This window comes from Schistocerca piceifrons, chromosome 3 (assembly GCF_021461385.2).
Source record: "Schistocerca piceifrons isolate TAMUIC-IGC-003096 chromosome 3, iqSchPice1.1, whole genome shotgun sequence".
NCBI classification, from domain to species: Eukaryota; Metazoa; Arthropoda; class Insecta; order Orthoptera; family Acrididae; genus Schistocerca; species Schistocerca piceifrons.
In genome coordinates, this window is record NC_060140.1 from 661452948 (window position 1) to 661480921 (window position 27974).

The following is a 27974-nucleotide window of genomic DNA, read 5'->3' on the forward strand; positions in this document are numbered from 1 at the left end:
CAGAGCTGAAACAACACTGTGAGCAGCAGCACCAGTGCATGATGGGAGTGGCAACTGGGTGGGGATAAGGAGGAGGCTGGGGTGGGGAGGGGTAGTATGATGGGTGAGGCGAACAGTGAAGTGTTTCAGTTTAGACAGAGGGTAGTAGAGAAGTTGCGGAGGGGGGATGGGGTAAGTAGCTGAAAGGAGAGAAATAAAAAGAAATTAAAAGACTGGGTGTGGTGGTGAAATGATGACTGTGTAGTGCTGGAATGGGAACGGGGGGGGGGGGGGGGGGAGATCTGGATGGATGAGGACAGTGACTAACGAAGTTTTAGGGCAGGAGGGTTACAGGAATGTAGGATGTATTGCAGGGAAAGTTCCAACCTGCGCAATTCAGAAAAGCTGGGAAGGATCTATATGGCACAGGCTGTGAAGCAGTGATTGGGATGAGGGATATCATGTTTGGCAGTGTGTTCAGCAACAGGGTGGTCAACTTGTTTTTTGGCCACAGTTTGTCGGTGGCCCTTCATGCGGACAGACAGCTTGTTGGTTGTCATGCCACTCCCATCATGCACTGGTGCTGCTGCTCGTAGTGTGGTTTCAGCTCTCTGAGACTGCAGACGTGTGTGCAGATTGCGTTTGCATGAGTGTGTGTGTGTGTGTGTGTGTGTGTGTGTGTGTGTGCACGCGTGTTTGTTTGTGTGTCTACTGCTGACAAAGGCCTTAATGGCCGAAAGCTATAATTGTGTGAATCTTTTTGTTGTGCCTATAGCGACTCAGCATCTCCTCTATATGGTGAGTAGCAACTTTCCTCCTCTTTTTCAAAAATACATGAGGGAGGTGGAGTTTACAATATCCAGACTAATCTCCTCCCATGGGTATTCAATGTGTGCGGGTGTACTTCCCTTCCAGTGCTCCCTCCAGCCCCCGCTTAAATCTGTCACAATATATCTTCAAAAGAGCGCAGTGAATTCTGGGCTCATTGAAGGCATAGAGGAAACACAGGTTCACTCTTTACACCAGTAGTTTAAAATATGGAACAAACAATACAAATACATTTATTGAATAATAGAAAGTCCAGGTTGGAATATCAACAATTATAAAAATGATAGATTTCTACTCACCATAAAGATGACACATTGTGTTGCAGACAGACACAATAAAAAGACTGTTATACACTGATCTTTTGGCCAAGCAGTTTGGCAAGGCTTTTTGTAGAAATAATTCACATTGAAGCACAACACCAAACAATTCAGTGTATATACATAAGCATAACAGTTTGGTATCTACTCTTTATATTAATCCTATCTACAACTACAGGGATACGAAACAGACGGCTGCAGTATGAAGCTCTGCAGCACTTAATTCAGCTCCTGCCTGTGGCAAACAGAGACACCTTGTGGTCACTCGTCAGCTTCTTGGCCAATGTTGCAAGACATGCTCCAGATACCCAGGATGCCTCAGGTATGTTCACAAATTCTTACATTCCCTGTACAACTACAATTTATTCACACTATATGGTGCTGTCTAAACCACATACTGACAGGAGGGCAATGGCCACTGAATTATGACTATTTTTCCAAACCATTAATGCATATAGCCTCTTAATGTTACACACATAGTACATAGTGATAAGACTAATCAGTCAGTCAACAGTCAGAACAAGAACTTACTGGCATGAGAAAACTAAGATTCTGAGGGTTCTGAGACCAGTGCACTGATCCCAGAGACAACTGAATTTGTGGATTGTTTAAGAGCTGCCATAAATTGTATTGAGACTGATGTGAACAGTACTATTGCCAGTCTGAAAAGGACACTGGCAGATTGATAGCTGAGGCAAATGCCCAGATTTGCTGACAGAAATGTAGGTGCAAACAGACACAGCACTGCAGGACAATTTTCACCCAACTCAGCAGTGATCAGTCCAAAAATATACTATTAGACAGATATACTTTTCATCCCATAGATCAAAAGTGAGGATATACTCAAGGGGGTACAACATGTTATAAAACAAAAATACATATACATAGCAATGAAAAATTATTCTAACGTCACTTCCAAAGATCCTAAGTGCAATTGTCATCATGGATGAGGAATGAGTCAGAAACATCTTAAATATATCTTTGTTTAAGAGGTAATAAAAAACTTATTATGAAAAATGTAAATTTACAATACACTTGTATTTATTTATCATCTATGTCATTGTACAAATGATGAGGGACTTGTCGTACATAGAAATTAAAAATATGGAATGTATAAAATGAAAGAGCCTACAACATATACCAGTAGCTTTACAATTTCTTTGCATAAGAATGGTGTATAATAATTTGTTTTGATTAGATTAGATTTACTTTCATTCCAATTGATCCATAGTGAGGAGGTCCTCCAGGATCAGTAATAACTACATTTAGAATAAACAGTGACATAGATAGTAAAAGAGTATAATATAAACTGAAACATACAAAGATAGAACTTCTCACAGGAGTTATCACACAACTGCGGCACATATACTAGAGATTATTTTATAAAATAATTTTCTTGATCTTCAAAATATTCATTAACTGGGTGGCAACATATATCAATTAAAAATTTTCTGAGTTCTAATTTAAAATAAATATCATCCTTTAAGTCTTCGATGTATTATAGAGCTTAACACCCATATAGCTTACATGCTTCTGAGTTTGTGCTCTTTTTGTTTTTTATACGTGGAGAATGTTCCTGTTCCATGTGTTATAGTTGTGACTGTCAGATTTGTGTGGAGATTGCTCAGATTTGCTTTGGTTAAGAGTACACATTTAAACATAGGGGGTGAGTCAAAAAGGCCTTAGCAGGTTTGGAATGACGTAGAAATTTATTGAGATAACTTACAGAATCAGTAGATGTATCATTTTGTAGCAAATAAAAGTGTCTAGTGTCATTTTATTTTGACATGACTACCATTTGTGATGTGGCAGACATCCCAGTGGTAATCAATTTCTTGCCACACTCTTTGGAGCAAATCTAGTGTAACTTGTGCAAGACAGCTCAACGAAGTTCTTGTGCCAAGAGCAAATTGTACGTCTACTTGGAGGTTCTTTAATGTATTCAGTGCGAAATTTATGGCAAACAGTTGTTGCTGAGTTTGTTTCATGAAGCCAAAACATACAGTGAGCACACTCCAAAAAAGTGAAAGTAGCCATTTTAACTTTGTACTACACTGGCACTCCTGGTGGTGGGATGGGGCACTGATGCAATGCATGAATCAAACTTGAGTTTTTTTAGTAATAAATGACACATCCATCGATTCTGTAAATTATCTCAGTAAATTTTTGTATCATTCCTAAGTTGTAAAGCCCTTTTTGACTCACCCTGTATAGAGTGATGGCAGATTAAGTATTCCCGATTTCCTGAAAAGAGATCTGCAATGAGCTTGAGTAGGACTATGGGTAATCATTTGAACAACCTATTTTTGTAAGACAAAAATTTCTTTTAAACTAGATTTTGAGCTGGCCCAGAATGCTATTCCATATGGGGCAACAGAATGAAAATATCCAAAGTATGCCGTTCTCATACCTTCCAAAGTGCAAACATTTGCGATAACTCTCAGTGCAAAGCAGGCTGAGTTAAGTCTGTGTTTGAGGAATCTTGCATGGTGTTTTCAATTCAGAACTTCATCTATATCCATCCCTAACTGTTTTGCAAACCCCACTCTGTATTAGTCTGTCATCCAGTTCTAAATTAATGTCTTCATCCTGAATCATTTTACCAAACTGCATGTAATTCGTTTTCTTGACATTCAGTTTAAGTTTATTTGCACTGAACCAAGTTTCAACACTTTTAGGGTTTCCAGAATAAAATGTTCACTCTGCAGGCTGTGACTAAACCAGGTCTCTGCAGTATTCTTTCTTCCAGGAGTGCTAATTCTGCAAGGTTCACAGGAGAGCTTCTGTGAAGTATGGAAGGTAGGAGACAAGGTACTGGCAGAATTAAAGATGTAACAACAGGTTGTGAGACATGCTTGGGTAGCTCAGTTGGTAGAACACTTGCCCGCAAAAGGCAAAGGTCCCGAGTTTGAGTCTGAGCCCAGCACACAGTTTTGATCTTCCAGGAAATTTCATATGAGTGCACATTCCACTGCAGAGTGAAAATTTCATTCTGGAAACATCCCCCAGGCTGTGGCTAAGGCAGGTCTCAGCAGTATGCTTTCTTCCAGGAGTGCAAGTTCTGCAAGGTTCTCAGGATAGCTTCTGTGAAGTTTGGAAGGTAGGAAATGAGTTACTGGAGGAATTAAAGCTGTCAGGATGGTTCATGAATTGTGCTTGGGTTGCTCAGTTGGTAGAGCACTTCCCCTTAGAAGGTAAAGGTCCTGAGTTTGAGTCTCAGTCCAGCACACAATTTTAATCTGCCAGGAAGTTTCACTTTTAGAGTTCTATCAGCTGTGGAATGTAATGATTTCTTAGAGTCACTCACTATTAGTCTTGTGTTGTGTGCATATAATACAATTTTTGGCTGTATTATATTGTAACTGGCGTAATCTGTATCACTTCAGGTAGGGGGATTACCTTCATAGTCTTGGATGTTATTGAATTTAGCATATGTTAAAATTCTGGTGTAAGTAAGATACACATATTTTTTGTTTTCTCCAAAAAAATTCCTGCCTCAAGATACAGGCCTCCTAAGATCGCACTGCGAAAACCATTTTGAAGATGCGAATTTCGGAAAAATTTTGAAAATGCTGTCTCTATAACAGTTCTAGGTATTTTGTTAGAGTTTTATATTTGGAAGATAATTGCTTTATGATTACAATGGTATTCTTCATTTGGACATATCTGTCAAAGTTCTTTTACTGTTACCTTTTGAATTTACAGAAAAACATTTTTTTCAAAAATACCAATCCAGAAAATAGATTTTTTTCTGTTGATTAGTACCATATAGTACTATATTCTCTGTATAGGAGAGCTTCCATTTTTAAGCTGGACAGTTTTTATTTTAAAAAGTCACTTTCTTTAAACTTTCAAGGGTAATGTATGTCTTCACTGAAGTTGTTTTTTTAATAGTTTCTTTGTTACAATTTTCATTTCTATTCTCTTTGTTGCAGATATTTCTTATCACTCTCTTTGTTGCAATTATTTCTTATCACTTTCTTTGTTGTAGTTATTTCTTTTCACTTTCATTGTTGCAGATATTTCTCACACTTTGTTGTAGTTTCTTGTGTGTTTATTTGTCATGGTTGTTCATTGCAGGTTTCTGTATTGTAGTTGTTCATTGCTAATTTGTTTACTGAAGAGGCTTCTAAGAAAACTGAGACCATCCAATGAGCTCTCTGTTTTCATGAGGAATTTGCCAGTTGATACAGTTGCAGTGTGTTTTATGAAAAGGACTTCATGAAATGTCTTCTGACTGTGGTCACAGGAGAGTGAAGTGTGCTGTCTGTTTGCATATCCATAAAAGAGTGATGTATAAGACAAACGAAAGAACAGACTTTGTTCAGGTTGAGAATACGTGTTCTCATTTGAAGACTCTGCTTCGATGTGAAGATGTTCCGAGTGATAACTTTTTGTGTTCTAAATGTTTTGACAGAATAACAACAATGATAGTATCTGAACAAGGTGTGGCCTCACATGGTGCAGATTTTGCATCAATAGAGGAAGAATTAAATACCCTGAATCAGTCAACTACAGAGGTAGGTGTTAGTCCTGTTAAGAAACCGTGGTCAGTGAAGTCGAGTCATAAGCTCTATGTATCAAAAAAGTGCAGAGAAATTACTAAAGCTATGGATGAAAGCACTACAGCAAAATTGACCACACTCTTCAAAGTAGAAATTCCATTTTCAGAAGAAAATGAACCAAAGCACTCTTGCACCTCTTCCCAGGAATTTTTCACAAATATCAATTCAGCTGTTGAATATTGTGCATCCTACAGTGAAAAGGAGCAAGTTTTAACTATTATTCGAGAGACATTTTCAAAGAAAGCAATTATGAACCACATTCCGTCAGTATCGAACTACATGGTGGACAAATCAAGAAATGTGAGGTCTGTAACAGGAGTCCTTGTATGACCAGATCCCTATTATGGTCATCCTGTAGAAGTAGCTCAAGTTCAAATAGTGCAGTCATTTTATCTGGAAGATAAATGGGACTGTTCTCGCCAGAGAGCCAACAAAAAAGACACTATAACTGTAACAGCTGAAGGTCAAAAAGTTTTGAAAGTGAAGCGGTACATGTCTCTCAGTATTCAAAAAACTTTTGCAATTTATAAAAGCAACTATACAACCTCAAATATTGGAAGATCAAAATTTTATACACTACAGCCTAAGCAGGTAGTTCCACACCCACCTAGAGATGTCTATTTACGTGTGTACTGTGCGAACTTTGAACTTTGTGTGGTAACTTTGAAGAACTTACTGGAGCACACGACATATGACACCTTTGTTGGGCATGTGAAGTCATTAGTAGTCTGTGACGTAAAGTGAGAGACTTGTTTGTTTCAAAAATGGGGTGACTGCACTGGAAAGAGAGGACTGTCTTTACAGGCACTTGGCCTGGAAGACATAACAGGTAACTCTGCAGAAATTACATATGCAACATGCAAAGAAAATAAACTAATTAAGGAAGCTGTTGCCTTTGACAGTTTCATTGATGAACTTGGTAAATGGTCAATGAAAGCAGTAACGCACCAGCATACGAAGAAATTGCAACAACAACACATTGAAGAAGTGAAAGGGTGTGTACAGACTGAAGAACTGTTTAGTGCTACACTGTGATTTTGCTGAGCTTGTGATGGTGTAGGAGGCCTGCTGAAGTACCGTGCTACAAAACATAATCTTTCCAGACCAAGAAGTGCAAGGGTATCATAGGAGTAATGACCAGGTTTTAGTTTTTACAGGAGTGACATATTTTCAAAACAAGACCACAAGTGTTGCAGTTATAAGTAATGGCACACGACATGACTCAGCACATGCTTTGCTAGGAATGCACAAAATTCTTCAACGGCAGACAGGGATAGAGAAGATCATCATTGTTTCTGATGGTGCTCCTAATCATTTTAAAAATGGTTACCAGCTGTTTGAACTGAGTTAGTCGCTTGTGCCAACTGACTGGGTATACAGCGCTACTGGTCAACGGAAGGGGCCTTGTGATAGTGTAGGAGGCCTGCTGAAGCACCATGCTACAAAACATAATCTTTCCAGACCAAATACAGCTGTGGTTCAGAATGCTGAGGATTTTACAAGAGTCATGAAATCTTACACATCCACAGCCCTCATTCTTTTGTCCAAAGAGGAAATCAAAGAATTCTGTGAGCAGAAAAAAGAAGAACCTGTGAAAGTAGTTCAGAAGACACATTTTTGAACTCAAAGTGATGGGCGAACTCATATTGCACGCACTTTAAAGACCAAGAAAGAATAAATTTCGTTTGTTCGGCCAGCACCTCAGAAACAGCAGGATACTATTCAGATTCACAACCTGAGAAGGGGAATGTTTTTGAAACAATTTAAAATGCATGAAAAATGAGTCTCTTACTCATCTCTCAAAACTAAAATTATGTTAAATAACGCTAGGTTTTGATTTTTATGAGCCTGTTAAGTGATAATGTGGTAATAATACAGGTTTTATGCTTGGCAAAAATTTCAGTTATTTATAAAACCAGTTCAGCCGAAAAGAGGAAGCTCTCCTTTTCAGGGAATGTAGAATTATATGGTACTAATCAACAGAAAAAAAATCAAAATTTTATGGATTGGTGTTTTTGAAAAAAAAACCTCCATATATTATTAAAAAATTTGACAGATAAGTCCAAATGGAGGATTTCTTTGTAATCATAAAGAAATTATCTTTCAAATAAAAAAAAAATCTAGAACTACTTCAAAATGTATGTGCAGTGTCGTCTTTAGTGGGCTGTACCTCAGAGCAGAATTTTTTTGGAAAAAAAAACAAAAAATACATGTTCCTTACTTAGTCCATCATTTTAATGTATTCTAAATTCAATAACATCTGAGGCTATGAAGGTAAGATTTTTTTCCTAGCCTGCCTGAACTGATATGGACTATGCCAATTGTAAATCATTCACGTATATGAGAATGAATAGTGGCCCTAAGATGCTGCCCTGGTTTACTCCTAAAGGAACTTATTTTAGTTTTGAAACTGACCTTATTATTTTATTTGACTGAGGGGCATACAAGAATTCTTAGGCTATTTTAGCCATGCATAATCTAAGAGAAAACCAGTTTACAACACTAATTTACATTGGTCACATTACTGCACTTAATATATGCAGAAGTCAGATTTTATGTAACACTCAAACAATTTGATATTATTAATAATATATGTACATCCATCGGTTCTGCAAAGAAATTTGTCAATAGAAAAGAACGAGTTGGCCATGAATAAATCCTTTAGGCTCATCTTAAACTGATAGTTATTAGTACATAAACTTTTTATGGCGTCTAGCATGTTACTGAAAATGTGTGTTCCTGAACAGTGGGTATATTTCTGGTCCGCAGTGACTTTGAATCTTAGTGAAGATGTTTTTATTTCTAGTACTGATTCTATAAACTGAGCTGTCGGTGTGAAAATGGGTTATATTATTTTTGACAAATTCCATTAAGTAATAAATATATTGAGAAGCTGTAAGTGTCCCCATTTTGTTGAACAGTCTTCTTATTGTTGCTTTTTCCTGTGACAACATTGAAGCTGTAAACACTGCTAAAATTTGTAAGCATGACTAAATTTTGATATTTTGTTTGTGTAAAAAGCAGCTGAAAAAGTTATAGTCAGTTATATGTCTAATTTTAGTGCAACTGTAAAAGTGTTAGAATACTGTATTTACAGCAGTTAAATGTCAAATAACAATGACAGTCAAATTCCAAGAATGACAAAGATATCTATGTTACGTTGACACTTGATGTGGGGGAGCAGCCATAAATGGAAAATGCTTTTACGGTCACTATCATCAGTTACCACATTGAGTATCAACTCGGTTTGTGTAGATAATAGTATTGTTGTAAGCAATAGGCTAGATTTTCTAAAGCACTATTTACTTCAGGCAACTGTGAGCTTTACATAAATGTAGAGAATAAAAATAACAAATGGTGTTACTGTATTTTACTAAAACGTCTGTTCACTTTATACTTGAGTAGCAAACATAACTTAATTTGATCTCAGTCTAACAGGAAATATCACATTTTAAGGAAAACATTGAGTAACATCACATTTAGCTAATTCAGTAAAGTATGTATCGGTTTATTCCATAAGTTACCTATCAAAATTATATGTATTGGTTGTCAGTTTTATTAAATAAAATAGTACTGTATAATTGCAATTTTGAGTTAGCAGCTATCCCTAAATAATCTTTATATTCCAAAACAAAACAAATATTGTCACAATGGACAAGTGTGAAAACTGTTACAGAGTCTTGACAAATGATTGACAGTGAACAATGTGAAGACTGCCTATGCTTTTATCACGTCGGGTGCTGTGAAGACAGAGATGTTACTACCCTTTGATCCTGTAGTAGTTGTGACTGTCTTTCCTTGATTATTCTGATCTTAAAACTCAAAACTGATCTGGCACTGGCACAGGCAGAATTAGAACATTTAAGAGCAGCAATAAAGTTAAGAGTAATGTAGGTGACTAGGCTGTGGTCAATGCTGCCTGATCAGTCAAAGGTTCAAGAGATGCTGCAAGACTGCTAGCTTTATTATAGAAGATCTGTTCAGAAAATTCTGGAACTTTGTCCAAGATATTTTTCTATGCTTACCGTTTACTTGTTGTGCATAGTCTCCTTTGAAATACTCTCCTCCACAATTGATAAATTTCTCCCAACACCCTTTCCACTTCCAGAAGCTGTCGTGGTGTGCCTCTTGCTGGATCTCAAAAAGCGCCATCTACGAATTTTCTTTTATCTCGTCTATTGTTGCGAATCTTCATCTTTTCAATGGCATTTCCAACTTTGAAAAAAAAAAAAAATTCACACGGGTCATGTCTGGAGAGTATGGAGGATGTCTCAGCATACTGATTTTGTTTTTTGTGCTATAGTCGCACACCAACACTGATGATTGTGCAGGTGCATTGTCGTGATGCAAGAGCCATGAATTTTCTCGTTACATTTCGAGTTGTTTCCTTCTCACATATTCTTGCAGCATTGCAACACATCTCAATAGTACCATTGACTAACAGTTTGTCCCAGTGGCATGAATTCATGATGAACAAATCCTTCAGAGTCAAAATAACTACCCTGATGAGCTGTTTTTGATCTTGAAGAACCTTCCCCAACCTATTATGAAGATTGAACATTGATCTCAACGTCATAACTGTAGACCCACATTTTATCACCAGTTATGGTTCTCTTAAGGAATGTCTCGTTCTCACTTGCATGATCCAAAAACTTTTCACAGATTGCAAGGTGAAGGTCATTCTGGTCTTGACTCATTAGCCTTGGCGGCAACACAATGCATTCCAAGATGCTGTGTCAGGATTTCATGACATGATCCAACTGAAATGTTACATATGTTGCTGCAATGTCTCAGGGACTCAGTCTTCAATCGGCATGTATAATTTCTTTGACGTTTCTGACATGAGTGTCATCTTACAAAGCATGGGAAAAGGTGCAAATTATAGTTAGAGTGGTGAGAAGGTTAAGAGGACCTCAAAGGTCCTTCTGCTAGGGCTTAGTATTGGGACAGGAATGTCTCAGCTAGTAGGCTGCAGAACATCCTGAATGAGGATCATCTTTAACTTCTGTCCAGCCCTTTTTAGACCGTGTGAACCAAGTATATCGTAAGCACTCACCACCATAGGCTTTACGCATCACTTGGTGTGCCTCTGTAAAAGTTTTCTTGAGTTTCACGCAAAATTTAATGCAGATTCATTGCTCATCTAACACTGCTATATCAAAATTCACGAACTGTGCTACACAACATTCTACTCAATACAGCAGTGAAGAATAGCTAACAGACATACAACAGTGAAACTTCCAGCAGTTACACATTAAATGCAGGTGTGCGCAGGGATACCAATCGCATTTCGTTCCATCACATCATTGGTGTGAAATTACAAATGTTCCGGTATTTTTTTAACAGACCTCATAGATGTCCACTGCTTCTCTGCTCTAGAGACTGTAGACAGAAGTGTGTGAACAAGCCAAGGAATTCATGAATACTCTTACAAAGCATGGGAAAAGGTGCAAATTATAGTTAGAGTGGTGAGAAGGTTAAGAGGACCTCAAAGGTCCTTCTGCTAGGGCTTAGTATTGGGACAGGAATGTCTCAGCTAGTAGGCTGCAGAACATCCTGCCTAGTGAATACCCACCAGGTGCAAGAGCTAAGCAGTGTCACCTTTGCTTTACAGTCTCTTGGTAAGAAAGATCACTTAGTGGCTATGGGGGGTTTCTGGAATAGCCTGGAGCGGAAACTGAACTATGCAACTGAGGCTGAAATCAGGCACATTGCTGGAAATGCTCCTCACAAAAATATCGAGATTGTGTCACTATGTGGGTGATATGCCAAGCCCTATATGCAGCAGTCTGTTGAATGGATAAATTCAGAGCTTCGAGAGTCGTTCAGTAGACTGGGGCAATAATATGTGGGTGAGATTGACACATTGCTTCCTCACATGATTGCATCACTCACAGTATGGTCTGCATCTGAATGTTTGCAGTAAGAGGTTATTTGTACACTGTCTGCCCAATCCCTGTGATTTCTAATATTTTCTCTGTGCCTTTTTTAGAGAAAACGTTTCCAACAGACAGTTCCAAATCTCTATAGACACAGTTGCAACAAAAATGGCAGACTGAACTGTAGAAGGCTTAGCAAATAGTCCTAATACATTTTGAATTTTCCATTAAAATGTAAAAAGCTTTTCATATTGATAGAGGATATTAAAAAATCTTACACAAGAGTGTTATGCATAACAAACTTCATCTGGAGGTCACAAAAAATGAACAGATGCATAGTGATGGATACAAGTTAACACCGTATCCTGAGGAATGGGTGAATTGGTTGCATATGCAAAAAGTTGAATAAAGTCTCAGTGATTACTGCATTGAACAACTACAAGTGTTGTACTTCTGCGACATATTTGGAAACAAAGAAGACAGCAATTCTGTCAGTGTATAGTCCCTCGACAAGAAGTGGTTTAAACTTTACTAAGCAGTTATCAAGGATACTAATAAGAGTTAGCAAAAATAACTGGGAAGTGATTGTATCTGAAGATTTCAAAGTAGATTTTGTCTCAGATAGATCTGATTGAGGGCATATATAGTTATTTGTTTCAGATTTATATTGTCAACCACAGTAACATTCCCAACATGAAAAGAAGGACAGTCATTAATAACTTATTTCCAGATACAGCTGTCTTTAGTTAATTAGATGTGAGCTTTTTGGTGAAAGCTTTATCCAATCATGATGGTCAAATGGCAGCAATGAAGCATTCCCATACATCAGATTTTAATAAGAAAGGAAGATGAAAATTTTATGGAACTGTAAATGCTGACTAAAAGGGGACCATGCCTACTCATCATCATCTATTTCATCAAAGTTTATGGCATATCCAGGCTTGGCCAGAAGTGAAATATCCAGGCTTGGCCAGAAGTGAAAGTGACTGAAGTGGGAGCCACAGATGGCCAAGTGTTTAGATAACAAATACCATTTTTTTATGTGGGCTCAGCAAGGCATGAGCCAGTTATGTTAATGTAGTTTCCAAGCACAGGTTGATGTAGTTGAAAGAGTGCAGAGTAGTTGTCAAAGGTTGATGGAATGGAGTCCCTCTTCAGAAATGTTCTTTTAGTTTCAGTTTTTATCTTACTTACACTGCAAATAAACCAAAATTTGTTGTATTTTTGTTGTATTTTTTAATATTTTCATAATAAGTATGAAAAGGAATGGCAAATAAATTTCCAGGCAGGGACTGTAGGCATATACTTGAACTTGGTATGTAAAATGAGATATTTTTATTATTGTACAGTTGATGATTTACATGTGCTTTGGTGATATTAATTATAAAACAGAGAAAACAGTAATTTTCTCGGCATCTTGCACACATTATAAACATCGCGCTTTTACCACCATATGATTGTTTTAAAGTTTCCATAGAAAGACAAACTTGGTTTACATTCATAAAAGGTTCTCCCTCATCAGACATTTTGGCAACAAACCACGCATAACACATCATTCCAGCAAATATTGGTGTGGATAGCTGGTGATGTACAATGAAATGTATTTTGCTGCAGTCCTCTTGGGATGTGATTTCTTTTTCTCACTCAATGAGACAAGCAGTTTTGAAGCTTTTTGATCAAATTCTTTAACTGATGATAAAAATAGACATCACAGGCTGGCATTAGCAGCCGAGGGAAGCTCAGAAGTCAAAATCAGACTAATAGAGTACAAAATCCTGTACACTTTGAAAAGTTATCTGCAGAGACGTCATCGAGGCTGTAAGTACAATCCTTTCTTGTAAATTTATTTGCAATCCCTTATTTTCCTATGCCTTTCCTTTTAATGCCTTTTATGAAAATATCAATAAATACAATACATTGAGCATTATTTCAATTTATTTGCTGTTTGAGTAATGTTAAAACTAAAATTAAAAAATGTTTCCACATAGGGACCCGACCATATGACCTCTGGATTATTGCTGCACCAACCACTGTCTTGAAACTATACTAACATAAATGGCTCATGCCTCACTCGACCCTCATCCAAAATGTAATTTTTCTCTAAACACTAGGCTATCTGTATCTCCATCTTCTGTCGATTTCATTTCGGACCAAGTGGTGTATATACCATAAATTCATATGAAATTAGTGATCAAGTAGGCATGGTCCCCTTGTTAGTTATTCTATTCTGAGAGAATTTATGGAAAGAAAAATATGAAAAATTTTACCAGGGACACAAAGTATTCGTGAAATCAATTTCTTAAAAATGTTTTTCCAGTATTATGATTTCAGTTTTTATTTTTTTATTTTTTTTACAATGGATTAGGAACAATTACAGTGGAAGTTAAGGGGAAAGGGGGGGCTAAAGTGTTGTATCAAACAGCTCTAATCAAGACTCAACACTGTGTTACAAGCAGTATTGCAAAATTCACCTGTGTGTCATCAGAAAGGTAAAAACCATTTACTGTAACAGAAAATTCAAAATTTTGAGTACAAAACAAAGGCAGTTTGGAACATTATTAAATATTAAACAAATAACTTGACAAAGCAAATGATACTGATTTCCTAGATGACAGTATCAGAGGGACAGATGATATGAAATTCAAATTCAAAGAATTCTTCCTAACAGTCAGGGCTGGCTTATTCATAAGGGCCTGGCCCCACCAGAATTTTGTGATATGATTGTACTCTCAGCTGCCTGTAGCAGGGCCAAGTTTTGCCACTACTCTTCTCTCACACCTCCCCTCAGCCCATCATTCCACATTGACGGACCTGTTTCCCTTTCCCCCACCCCATTCAGCCAAGGGCCATGGCCTCATGGCTCATACTCCCTCCACACCCCCTGCCCCGTAAACTGCAGTTGTAGTGACGTGACCAAGTTTTCCCTTCCTCTGACTCGCCCTGGCCATAGCACGCCATGGGGCTGCCTTGGGCGTGCTCAGCGGATGGAGCAGCCCACATGTAACGCTACTTTCCCACACCTCAATAAACCCTACTGACTCAATCCTGATACCACTTTCCCACCCATCCACACCTGTACACAGTTTGTGGGGCCAGCCAGTTTAGGCCAACAACCCGTATTTTTACTTACGACACTTAACACACCCTCCTGCAGGTCAGCAGGGAATGTTGCAAACAGCAAAAGTGGCCATCTCTTAGTAGAGCTCTGTATTCTGGAGCTTTTTAGTTGAAACTCAAGTATTCTTACAGTAATTTTAAAATTAATAAAGTCGATTGTTTGCTTAAAAAATAAAAAGAAATAAAAACTTTAATTTATTAAGTACAAAAGAGGAGCTAGAAATCAAGCAATCATGTGCATGTCAACCAAAAGGTTTCTTAATTTTTCAAAACGATGGAAAGAAGAAAACAACTTCCTGCAGTACAACATAGTTCTGCAAAAAGTCATGGATAACAGTGAGTGAAGAGAAACAAAAGTTATTTTGTTTCTATTATGTTTTATTTGGTGGTGAAGGATTCTGGACAACAATTGGCTTTAAGGATCTAAAGCATTTTAATGAACAGGTTAATACACATGAGGGAAGCTGATTACATTTAGAAAATGCTTTTAAATGCAAAATGTTTGGTGGATTTAACATTGCTGCTCAGATCAATTTAGCATATAAAAGTCAATTCAGAACAATAATGAATTAGTTACAAAGAATACATACATATTAAACACAGTAGTAGATTGCTTAACATTTTGTGGAACTCATGAGTTAGTACTTAGAGTTCAGCTAACTATGGCAATTTCTTAGATTTATTGTCTCCACAAGGAAATCCTTACAGTGTGTTAGATGACCACTTAGACGGGTCTATTATTTCCCTCTATAAATTATACAAAATGAACTTTTGTATTGTATGCATCAAGTTTACATTGAAGAAATGATTAGAGATGCTACTGCCATTTATCTTTATGTGCAAGCAGATGAAATAACACATATTATGGGCAAAAGTCAGTTTGCCCTTATACTAAGATTCATCAAGGGGAAAAAAAACCTGCTGAGAGATTCCTTTCCTCTAGCATAAATGACAAACATGGAGTTTATATAATGACGGTTTGGAACAATTTGGTTATAAAGTTTATTGACTTTTTATCTGGGCCACACCAACAAAAATGAGCTTGAGGTGCCACTGCTAACAGTAGCTACAAGATGTCCATCAAAGGCATATCCAATAATCTTACTTAGACAGGCAATGCATACTTCACCACCTGACATCATTTTGCCAGTTGTGCTGTTAGAGAAATCACAAAAATCATTGTCACTAAAAAGTAGGAACTCTAACGACTATCATGATATCTCATCCAAAGTAGTACACTCTGATTAAAATATCATTGTGATTGACAGGCTGCAATGGTGGGATGCAGCACTGCTGACATGTAGCCAGTCACTGTAGACAAAACTCTGCATGTGCCTACAGTACAGGTAACATAGGGAGCATGTGAAATTTGAGAAGAAGTACAATTGTCTGGTGGCAGGTCCCTATCAGTCAACTCACTGAAACATAAATCATTTGGCAATGCCATACTTGAGATACCTTTGTTACTAGTCAATGAGCCAGGGTGTATTTCCTGAAAGACTGAAGCACGCAATAGTAACACCAATATAAAAAAGTGGAGACAAGCAACTGATCTCTATTTATAGACTGGCCTTCTTCTTTCTCTCATTCTTAGACATTTTAGAAGGTAGTTTACAATGAAATACTCAACCATCTTTGTGAGAATAACCTTTTAACAACAACTCAGGTTGACTTCGTACAGGTTTCTGCATTGAAAAGACAATAAATGACCTCACAAACTCAATTCTATTTTAACCAAATAATAAAAATTACCTTTTTGGCATTTTCTGTGATGCAATAGTAACACCAATATTTTAAAAAAATGGAGACAAGCAACTGATCTCTGTTTATAGACTGACCTCCTTCTTTCCCTCATTCTCAGACATTTTAGAAGGTGGTTTACAATGAAATACTCAACCATCTTTGTGAGAATAACCTTTTAACAACAACTCAGGTTGACTTCGTACAGGTTTCTGCATTGAAAAGACAATATATGACCTCACAAACTCAATTCCATTTTAACCAAATAATAGAAATTACCTTTTTGGCATTTTCTGTGATCTTTCCAAAGTCTTTGATCATGTAGATCAGAAGATTCTGCTAGGAAACCAAAATGGTATGGCATTAAAGGTCTTCTGCTTGCATGGAAGGAGTCATATCTTAACAATAGAAAAAAGAGGGTCACATTTTTAAAAAAAATATAATAGGAATAAGATTAGATATGGAGAAGCATTAAATACGGTGTGCTACAAGGTTCAATGCTTGGCCTTTTGCTATTCTTGATCTACATAAATGATGTACCAGGGACATTGGAGGACTCTTCAAGAGCTGTAATTTTTGCTGATGCCACAAGTATATTAATAAAGGGTCCAGACACAGCCGTATCAGCACAGTCAGGAGAATAATAAAACATACAACAAGACACACAACAAACACAGCGAGCTAGTGGCCAGGGCGGACAAAGTGCCTACATTCACATTACCACAGCTGGAACACCCCGCTGGGCATCGCCAGCCACAAACATCAATGTGCACTATCGGGTGTGGACCATGTGTGGAGCAGCCAGCAGGGGGAGGAGATATAAGTCAGATGTGCACCCCCAAGATGTCAGTTTGTTAGTGCACCTGATGATGGCAACATATCTGATCACCAAAATATTGTGTCTGTTGGACATTATGAACCAGAAGTACACCCATGGATTGCTCAATCAATTAATACCCAGGGAGAAACTGAAGAACTGCATACTTACAACTGTTTCACAGCTAATAGTTTAACCATTAATCTTACAAAAGCACATAAAGTTACGAGAGAGAATTGCTAGTCAGTACTTACCTTCATGAGAAATGTCACTACAGCTGATAGACATACTATAAATGTGTACACTATCTTACCTTTCAAAACTTATCGCTACTTCCTTCGGTAGGAGAGAAGTATAAGTTGATGAAGGTTAAAAAGAAAGAGCAGGCCCAAGATGGCAGGGGCGGAATAGAAGCAGTGATAGTGCAGATATCGTCTGACACATCTTCCAGATGCATTGATATTTAATATAGGCTTACATTTTAAACAGTTTTATTTCCATGTAGCATAGACCTTTCTGACACAAGCCTGTATTTACTGGGGCAACTTGTAAATTTCCTTTTAATCTTGTATAATATAAGTGTATGTCATAATTTTTCTCATACTACTATCACTACCAATAACAATTTTTAAATTTACATTAATGAGTCAATAATATACATGATTCTAACACGTTTTAATCAATTTTTTACATGAATGAATGGGCTCTGCTTCCGTAACAACCCTAATGAATCTCTTTTGGATTCTAAAGGTCCCAAGAGATGTTGGGGAATTTCCCCATAATATGGGGCCATATTTTAGGTACATATTAAAATTCACATAGTAAGCACTCATTGGTGTGTGCCCAGTTATGTATGCTGTTATAACATTTAAAAGGTAACAACCTGTACTCAGCTTGGAACTTGTCTGTTCAATATGTTTATCGTATTTTAGGTCACTTTGCATCCTGAAGCCATAATGCTTTGTTGCTTCTTTATTTACAATGGGTTGTCGGTGGTGACACACATGTAGAACTGCTTTATATGTGAATCAACATGCACATCCAGATCATTGATACAAATCAGGAGAAGGAGAGGTTCCATTACTGAACTTAGAGGTATCCCACAGGTGATTCAGCTTTCTTCTGACAAACAGTATGAGACTAATTGTAATTACGCCTCTACATGTTTTATGATTGCAAGGCAGTACTGGTTGAAAAAAGTCAGACATGTTTATAGAATTTGTAGATATACAGGAAACTTTTGACAGTGTTGACTAGAATACAGTCTGAAATACTGAAGGTATGAGGGATAAGATACAGAGAGCAGAAGAAAACAGACTGCAGCTATGAAAGTCAAACAACATGAAAGGGAAGCAGTAGTTGACAACATGGAGGGACAGTTGTAGCTTATCTCTGATGTTAATCAGTTGTATACTGTACAGTCAGTAAAGGTAACCAAGAAGAAATTTGGAAATAGAGTTAAGGTTCAGGGAGATGAAACAAAAATATTGTTGTTTGCCTGTGACATTGTAATTCTGCCACAGACGACAAAATACCTAGAATGATCAGGTGAACAAATAATGTCTTGAAAAGTGGATACAAGATAAACATCAACAAAAGTAAAACAGTGGTATTGGAGTGTAGTAAAAATAATCCAGGGGATGCTGAGGGTATTTGATTAGGAGATGAGGCACAAGAGATGAGTTTTGATATTTGGGCAGAAAAATAACTGATGATAACTGAAGAAGAAAGAATGTAACATTCAATCTGGCGATAGGAAGGAAAGCAATTCTCAAAAGAGACATATTTAATATCTAATATAAATTTATTGATTAGGAAGTATTTTCTTAAAGCATTTGTCTGGAATGTAACTATTTATGGAAATGAATCATGGATGATAATCAGTTCAGACAAGAAGAGAGCAGAAGCTTTTAAAATGTGGTGTTACAGAAGAATGTTGAAGATTAGATGGCTCATCTGGGTACCAACTTGTTGAAAGAAGAGTTGGTTGATAGCACACATTCCAAGGTATGGAGGAAAAGCTAGTCTGGTTACAGATAAAGTGTAAGTAGGGGAGGTGGAGGGGGGTTAAAAATTGTAGTGGGATAATAAGGCTTGACTTCAGTAATCAGGCTCAAGTCGATGTAGGTTGCAGTAGTTATGCAGAAATGAAGAGATGTACATAAGATAGACTAGAACAGATATCTGCTTCTAACCACAAAGCAAAACAGAGAAATACATTTCAGTACATAATTATCATTCTATTTTCATTACAAAAATCTCACTTTCATTCAACACTAATCTGTAATTTTTAAAATCTATTATTGTAATAGTAGATATTGTCATCTTTGTAAAATACATTCACTTTGAAGTCGTAATTGCAATGTTAAACATCCTGAAAATACGCCAATGAGATGTTCGTGCACGAATATCAGATATCTTCCTTAATCTACATTATTGTACCATAAGAGCTTGCCTTTTGAAGGAACAATTTATGTTCCCTTCTGTAATCCTAAGGAGCATACATGCCTCAGCAGTGTGCTAGTTAAGAAAAATGGCAATAAAAGCTGGGGCATGGTGGAAGAACCATGGGGGCTGGTTTTAAAAGATTAACCCAAAAGCTAACAACTACAGTAACATTCAGTGAGCTAATACCTTGTAATCAAAGGAGGGGCCCTTGCCCGGGGTGGAGGATCTGGACCAGGCAGACCACAAATGGCTTGCAGCCTTTGTTCAGCATCGTCTGGCAGTGTGGGAAAACCCATTTCAATGGCATGCTTGGCAGCAAAGGGGTGCCAAAACAGCTGGTTGGCAGTGCACTTCATCGCACTATTTGGACTGAGGAAAACCAGGCATCCAGCATCAGGCTCTGTTCATGTCAATAGAAGCACAATGAAGCTCGGGAAGGCGGTGCAGAAAAATGCAGTAGCACTCTTCTTGTTAACCAAACCACAATAGAACAATGACAATGAGTGCGGGATAAGAATTATGCAATTTGCGTATATCGTGGCAAAATGCTGTGGACAATGGTGTGAGCCACATGGCATGGCTCAGGCAAACTGCTGAGGACACAGCCAGGTGTGTTGCCTCCTTGGAGCAGAATAAGACACTACTTGAGTGACGGTTTGACATGCCTTGCATCCAGAAAGCTTGGCCGTCTAAGTTCTTCCTCCGGCAGAAGTGACCAGCAAGGGTGTTGGGGGGCTGGTTTCCTGTCTACACAGCCCATCATCTGCTGCTATGGGTGGAGGCAGTGGAGGAGTTGCCACGCGTTTAAGTGATGCATATGACCAGAAAATTATTCCATAAGACATTATCAAGTGAAAAATTGTAAAATGTGTTAGCTTATATTCATTTTTTTGTCTCCAGAGCTTTCAGTTACAAAACTAATTGTTGAAAAGGCCTTAAATTTTGTTAGCTTGTATTTACATTTTAAATTCTCATTTATTTTTTGTACCCAAAAATTTAGAACTAACTGACATGTACAACATTCATTACTTGTTTTTTCCCAGTTGTTAGGCGTAACTGAATATACTGCCTGCAGGGCTTTAAATGAAACAAGATACAGATTCATCTGTAGAAAACCATTTAATAACTCTTGTAAAATCATTATTTAATTAAGATAAATTTTTTCTAGCTGTGGTGTCACATAAAAATAGCTGTCACTGAATAAAACTGATGGTCTGGCTATGGTTGCAATGGCCTCCTTGCTTTGAGTAGATCCAGAAGAATGTCACGAAAAGTGTGACAAAACATCATGTTTATTCAGTGACTGTTTTTACAATAAGATATGGCACCATGTCCAAAAATCTTTCATGGTAACACTCTGCCTGTTGAATCATGTGTCATTATAACAATATTTCACCTTTACTTGGTTGTTGTGTGCCTTTAGTAATTGATTACATTCCCACATAGTGTATATTAAATGGAAAATGAAACAAAAAAGAACCTGCATCTTGTACCAGCAAGACATTCTGTTCCACCATCCTGACATTATCTTCTCTTTTCACACAGGTGAATGGGTCTTGGGTAACAAGATGGATTCTAACAATTTGGCAACTGTTTTTGCTCCAAATATTCTGCACTGTGTAAAGCCAGGAGCATCTAAAGACATACCTACCACACAGGAAAGAGCAGAGGATCGGATAGATGTTATCAATGTTTTACGCACTATGATAGATCACTATAGGGACCTTTTTATGGTAAGTATTATGTGAAAAAGAATTTTACATATATTTAATAGCTTGTTTTGAATTATGTGCTCAACACATCTGACATGAGCAGTGCAAATTGTGTGGCCAATACACATTTTCTCACAATAGTAAGGGATTCTGTAAACACTAGTCTTTCTCAGTCTTAGCCAAGGGGAGCCCTAACCTTGGCTAGAAGATGAAATACACTTTTAATATAGGATCTTTTTATAATCTTTCCTATCATTTAAGATACCCTACTAGCATATGGTAGGAAAGCAACTGATCTACAAACATCTTGTGCTGGATCTGACAATGGCACAAACTTGAAAGGCTGATGAAGTTGTTTGTCAGTTGTAGACATTCTGCTTAAACTCAATTTTAAGGTGTTCTAGTTTTTTTTTGTCAAAGTTTTTGTGACAAAGATGGAGTAAGCCTTCCAAACCAACAGCCTCAAGGCCCTACTGGAGTGGTACAGAGGATGACAATTCATCACATGTAACTACTGGTCTGTATGCATTGATTTTATGTGCACACAGTGTCCCAGAGTCCAAACATCCTTTCTGTAGAGTAATGTATCAAGAAAAGAAAGCTTTCCATACTTTTTGACCTCCATTGTGAATTTGATGCTGGACTGAAAGCAGTTAAAATGATACAACAGCTGAGTGTGTTTAGTTCCTGTGACCATGCCATAGATGTATCTTTAACATACTTCCAACTGCCAATGGGTTTTTAAAAAGCCATTCTTAGTCCCCTACCTTCAAAATCATCTATAAATAAATTGGTGACTATGGGGCATATTAGGCTTTCCATAGCCACTCTGTCAATTTGTTCAAAATGTTTAGCATTGTATAAAAATAGTTCAGTGTATAAAAAGTAGGTCAGTATCAGCACGTGACAGCAAAGGCTCATCATTTCATACCAAGTTTCCTCTAATTAAGGTCAAAGACTTTTCAAGAGGAATCCGGATTAAAAGAGACACTACATCAAAACTCACAAGCAAATCTGAAGGACCAAGACATAAATACTTAAAGCACTAAACAGAAGCCATAGAACTGGAAATATAGTGTTCACGTTTTCTGACATGAGTGCTGAGAACAGATGTTAGATACTTTGCCACATTGTACACAGATGCACCCAAATTATTCACTATTGGCCATAATGTCATCCCCTTCTTTATTGATTTTTGGCAAACAATACAATCTCAGCAAAAGGGCAGCACCAGAACACATTTTTTTCAGTACTTCTTTCGATAACAAACTATTTTTTTTAGAAATGAAAGCATCTTCCATTTCATTTATTCTGTTTAATCATTTAGCAATCTTTGGTAAGCTGAGTCCTTAAAAGGTTAATTTTGCCCATATAATCATCCCATGAGAGAATAATGGTAGAAGAAAAATTGCAGAATTAATAAATAATGATATTCTCTAATGGGCTGGGTCCAAGACTTGTAACAGCCTTGGACTAAACCAAGAAACTCCTTGTCTCTTCAGTTTGGCCTATTACTGCGCAGCCATTCCAGCACAGCTAGATTACAGAATTCATAGCTCTGTGGCTGCATGTTGTGCTATGTATTACTCCTTACAGTACAAGAAACTCCAAATTTATTTTTACTCAGTGGGAGCACATAAATTGGTATTTTCTTTTTATGACTGGTGCACTTGAGCTCATAGATTAACTTTGTATGTACACACCTATAGTGTAACATGCCCGTCTTGTTCACAGTCTTTTGCAGTCCTCAGGAAAGATGGTCACTCACTCCACAAAGGTGGAAAGGTTCCTCAGTGTGGGGGCAAAATTTAGGCCTTTGGTAAGAGGAATGGAGGAAGAAGAGGCACTAGCCCCCTTCTGGAATCTGAAGGCTCATTACAAAAGTCTCACACATTTAAATTCTCATGCATTTATAACAGTATTTGTCTGTGTTATTAAACTGAATATCTAGCATTGTCTGGCACAGCAGGAAGTTTTGTGACTTTAACAATCACTATGCATTTTCACACTGTTCATGGGAAATTGTGCTGATTCCTTGATGTAACAGAGGATATGGATAACAGACCAGTGCCAAAATAGGGTCCCCAGTCATTTGCATGTCACTTCCTCTTACAGTCCTTATCAAGCTGCAGAAAGCAACTGGTCCCACACCCTGGCAGGAAGATTCCCGAAACATCATAAACATGGCAGCAGTATACATGCCCATCACCTGTTCCTAATTCTCACATGGATGCCCCCTCCCTTTGTTGCACAGTAGAGTCACATCAGTAGTTAACCATGTGTCAGTGGATGAAGAACACCTGTGATGACTTGTTGATTATACATTCAGTTTCTCACAGCAGAGCTACTGCAGAAGACTGTTCGCAACTCTGTTATGTTACATGGTAGGTGCTTCCATTCAAACTTAATCTATGAGCCCAAATTCACCAGTCTTTAAAAGAAAATACAATTGTATGTGCTAGTACAGGAATTCTGCAGTCTATCTGTGCTGGCATCGCTGCACAATGATGTGCCAAACTTAAGAGATGAGGAGCACCTCAGTATAGTCCAAGGATGTCAAGAGTGAGTTGTACCAGCAAATTATATTGTGATTTTAAGGTATTTTCCATTTTCATAGAGTCAGTCTAGTGTGTTACACTTCCTTTCAAAACACATTTTGTTGAACAATAGTTCTGTCAGTCAATATTTAAAAATATAATGCATGAAAATAATGCAATGAATCTATTAGCGTGATCAAATGTGAAGTTTTTCAGGCAAACAAAGTGTTCATACAGAGTTGGACAAGCATCTTTCCAATGCCTCATTCCTCCACTTGGAGGAGTACCTATTAATGTAGCATTTTTCACTGGTTACTTCATTAACATCTAACAGGATTTTCTGTATTCCAATTCTTCTTCTATTTCATATTTTTAATTTTCTGTTTCAACCTAACATTACTGGAATACGAATAAATTTCTTTTGTGAATATTTTGTGGCTGTGGAATTTCATAGTCTGTGGGATACTCTAAATTTAATCGTGTAAAAGTGTCGAATTCAATTCAGTTCATTTAGCATCTTTGTACCTCAATCTATACAATGATAAAGGATTTTGTCATAGATGATAATACATAGACTATACTATATGAAACAGTTTTTCAAGTATACATTGGTACATAAAATATTCGTAAGTACTAAATAGAACCACACACATAACAACAGACAGAATACACTAAATTATAATAATAAAAGGATTTTTATTGTATCTGTGTGAATACAATTTATTTTTCCAATAAATGCTTCACTTCACCATAATGAAAGAAATAAGCTGCTTTGCTGTGAATGCTGATGATTCAAGTATTCTGTGATACTATAAATACCCTCACTAATTAGGATTTTTTTATATTGTGGGGGGGGGGGGTTCTAATATTATTTTGATTTTATTTGATAATTCACAAAACAGAATTTTTGGCTGACAAAGAGCACTTTTTCAATAACTGACTTTTCATTTATTTCAGTATGAAAATTACCTGTTTCTTGTTTTGTAGCTGTGGACTTGGTTGTTTAATGGTGTGCCTTCAGAAAACATATACTTTAACAAATATGGATACCTGGTAGGTTTTATGATTTTTAGGTACTTCAAAAAAGAGGTAGCATCAGTATTCATATTAAAAACATAAGATGTAGTTCTATGCCTAGGGAACTGAACTTTGCTTGACAGTTATGTATCAAACTGATCTACCTTAAAAATTCTGAGGTGACATATATTTATTTATTTATATCCCATAAATCCAATACTGTGAGACATTCGCATGGATGTAGCACGTGTCAGAATTATTACAAATAATACAAAAGGAATACATAAAAGTACCTCTTGCAAGAGGATATCTGGTATAAGACAAAATACACATTAATAGGCATAGAAAAAATTACATTAAAAAAATGGTAGATCTTAATAGCTAAATGAAAGACACAGTAATGTTAACAGTGATTGTGAGTATCGTAATGCACAATAGCACATCAAATTAGTAAATGAAAAAATCAATTACAATTAACTCTACTGAAATATTCTTCTACCCAATAGAAGGAATTATCTAACAAATACTGTTTGAGCTGTTGTTTAAATTTGGGAAGCTCGTGGATAAGTAATTTCAGTGATGGTGGGAGAGCGTTGAACACCTTGCAGCTCATGTAATGAACTCCTTTTGTACAATAGTAAGGTTTTTTGATTCATAATGGAGGTCCATCTTCCTCCTGGTATTGTGGGTATGGTATGAATCATTGGTTTTGCGCGATTGTCCATTTTTACCAATGAACCATAACAGGGAGTAGATATATTGGCATGCAGTTGTCAGTATCCCTAATTTTCTGAAAAGGTTCCTACAAGAATGTCTAGGCAGGACTCCGCTCATTATCCTAATAACTCTCTTTTGGGCAATGAATATTTTTTTGGATAATGGCTGATTACCCCAGAAAACTATGCCATACAGCAATAGTGCATGGAAATAACTAAAATAAGCAATTTTCGTAGTGTCTCGGTCACATACAGTGGAAATAATACGAACAGCAAATGTTGCTGAGCTAAGTTTTCTGTGGAGGTGCAAAATATGTTCAGACCATTTTAGAATGTTGGCAATGTGTACACCCATAAACTTGGTTGACTCAACTTGTAGTAACTCACTACCATTCAATGTAATACTTAATTGATCCTCAACTTTTCCCTTACTTGGAAATGTACAAACTGGGCCTTATTAACATTTAGTGATAACCCATTATTTAAAAACCAATTACATACTTCACTAAAGACAATATTGGCTGATTCCTCAAGATTGAGGTTGGGAGTTTTGTTGATGAGGATAGAGGTGTCATCAGCAAAAAGAGTAAAGTGAGTTTTAAAGCTAGTACACAAGGGAAGGTCATTGATAAAGATGAGGAAGAGAAGGGGGCCAAGTACAGAGCCCTGAGGAACACCACAGCCAATAGAGCCCCAGCTAGATGACACAGAGTACCCCTCAGAGTCGTTCCACATGACCTTCTGCTTTCTTCCAGCTAGGTAGGATTTAATCTTTGAGCCAGCTGAGCCACTTATACCGTAATATTCAGCCTTTGCTAAGAGGATTTCATGATTAACTCTATCAAAGGCCTTAGAAAGGTCACAGAAGATACCAACAGGAGACAATTTATTATTAAAACAGTCTAAGATTTGATGGGTGGAGGAAAAAATAGCTTGTTCTGTTGATATACCCTGTTGAAATCCGAACTGGCTACTGTTTAATACCTTATAATGTTTGAGGTGTTCAATAAGTCTTTTCTGAACCAATTTCTCAAGAATTTTAGAAAAGGTTGTTAAAAGGGAGATAGGCCGATAGTTGGTAACGTCGGCTTTATCGCCTTTTTTAAAGAGAGGTTTGACAATAGCAAACTTTAGTCTCTCAGGAACAATCCCTTGCTTGATGGATTCATTGAATATGTGGCACAGTATTTTGCTTGTCGACTTATAGCACTCCTCCAGTAATCTTGAAGATATACCATCTATGCCAACAGAATTCTTGCTCTTCATCTCTCTAATTATATTCTCAATTTCATGTACTGTGACAGGAGACACTTTAATCTGCTTGGTTTTTATTATTATTATTATTATTATTATTATTATTATTATTATTATTATTATTATTAATAGCGTTTTGAAGGGATAACATGGCTTCATTAACAGAACATGTTTTTCCAGTTTGTGCTGCTGACGCCAGAAAATGGTTGTTAAAAATGTTGTGATTATTTCAACATTGTCATGAATGGTATCATTTGTTTTAATTTCTACTGTGTTGTCTGCAGCAGGGATTTTACCTGTTTCCCTTTTTATTATGCCCCGTATGGTTTTAATTTTGTTGTTAGAGACATAAATTTCTGATTTTATAGAAATACTCTTTGCCCTTCTTAGCACTTTTTTAAGTATAGAGCAGTATAGTTTGCAATGTTTTTCCTTTTCTACACTATAACTGAATTTGAGTGAGGCATACAGATTCCTTTTCCTTCTGCAAGATGTTTTGATGCCCAGTGTTAGCCAGTTTTTATTAGAGTAGGTTTCGCGTTTGGATTTGACAGTCCTTTTAGGAAAGGCCGCTTCGAATAGCCAGATGAATTCATTTAGAAAAGCATTGTACTTGTCATTAACATTGTCAAAGAGCTCAATCTGGTCCCAGTCTACTTCTTGTAGCGAATTACAGAAGCTATTGATAGACTGTATGTTAATTACTCTGAAAGTTTTACTGCAGGAGTTGTTCTTACAAAGAGGGCTAACATTATCAATTGAACGTAGTTGACCATCATGGTCTGAGAGCCCATTCAATATACATTTTACAGTTATGTTTAGAATTCTACTGCTGTCTAACAAGATGTTGTCAATTCGACTTGTAGAATCTGTCAGTAGTTTGAGATGCAAAAAGAATTCAGTTTATAGAGCATCACAGAATTAACACAATCACTAAATCAGCTATAATGTATTTAAAAATGGCAATTTAAAATCTTTCCCCTTCTAACACAAATTTCTGTGGACACCCAAGGATTATTGTGTGATCAATCTGCAGACCAAACAAGAC

The 27974-nt window shown here is 37.0% G+C and overlaps 1 protein-coding gene across 1 annotated transcript in view; it reads left to right on the top strand.

Annotated features, from left to right (window-relative positions):
- Positions 1-27974, top strand: part of LOC124788950 — a 462645-nt gene that overhangs the window by 391112 nt on the left and 43559 nt on the right. Inside the window, exons 7-8 of the mRNA XM_047256237.1 lie at positions 1303-1446; positions 21236-21423. Of these exons, the coding sequence (XP_047112193.1) occupies positions 1303-1446; positions 21236-21423 (332 nt within the window). The remainder of the gene's footprint in view (positions 1-1302; positions 1447-21235; positions 21424-27974) is intronic.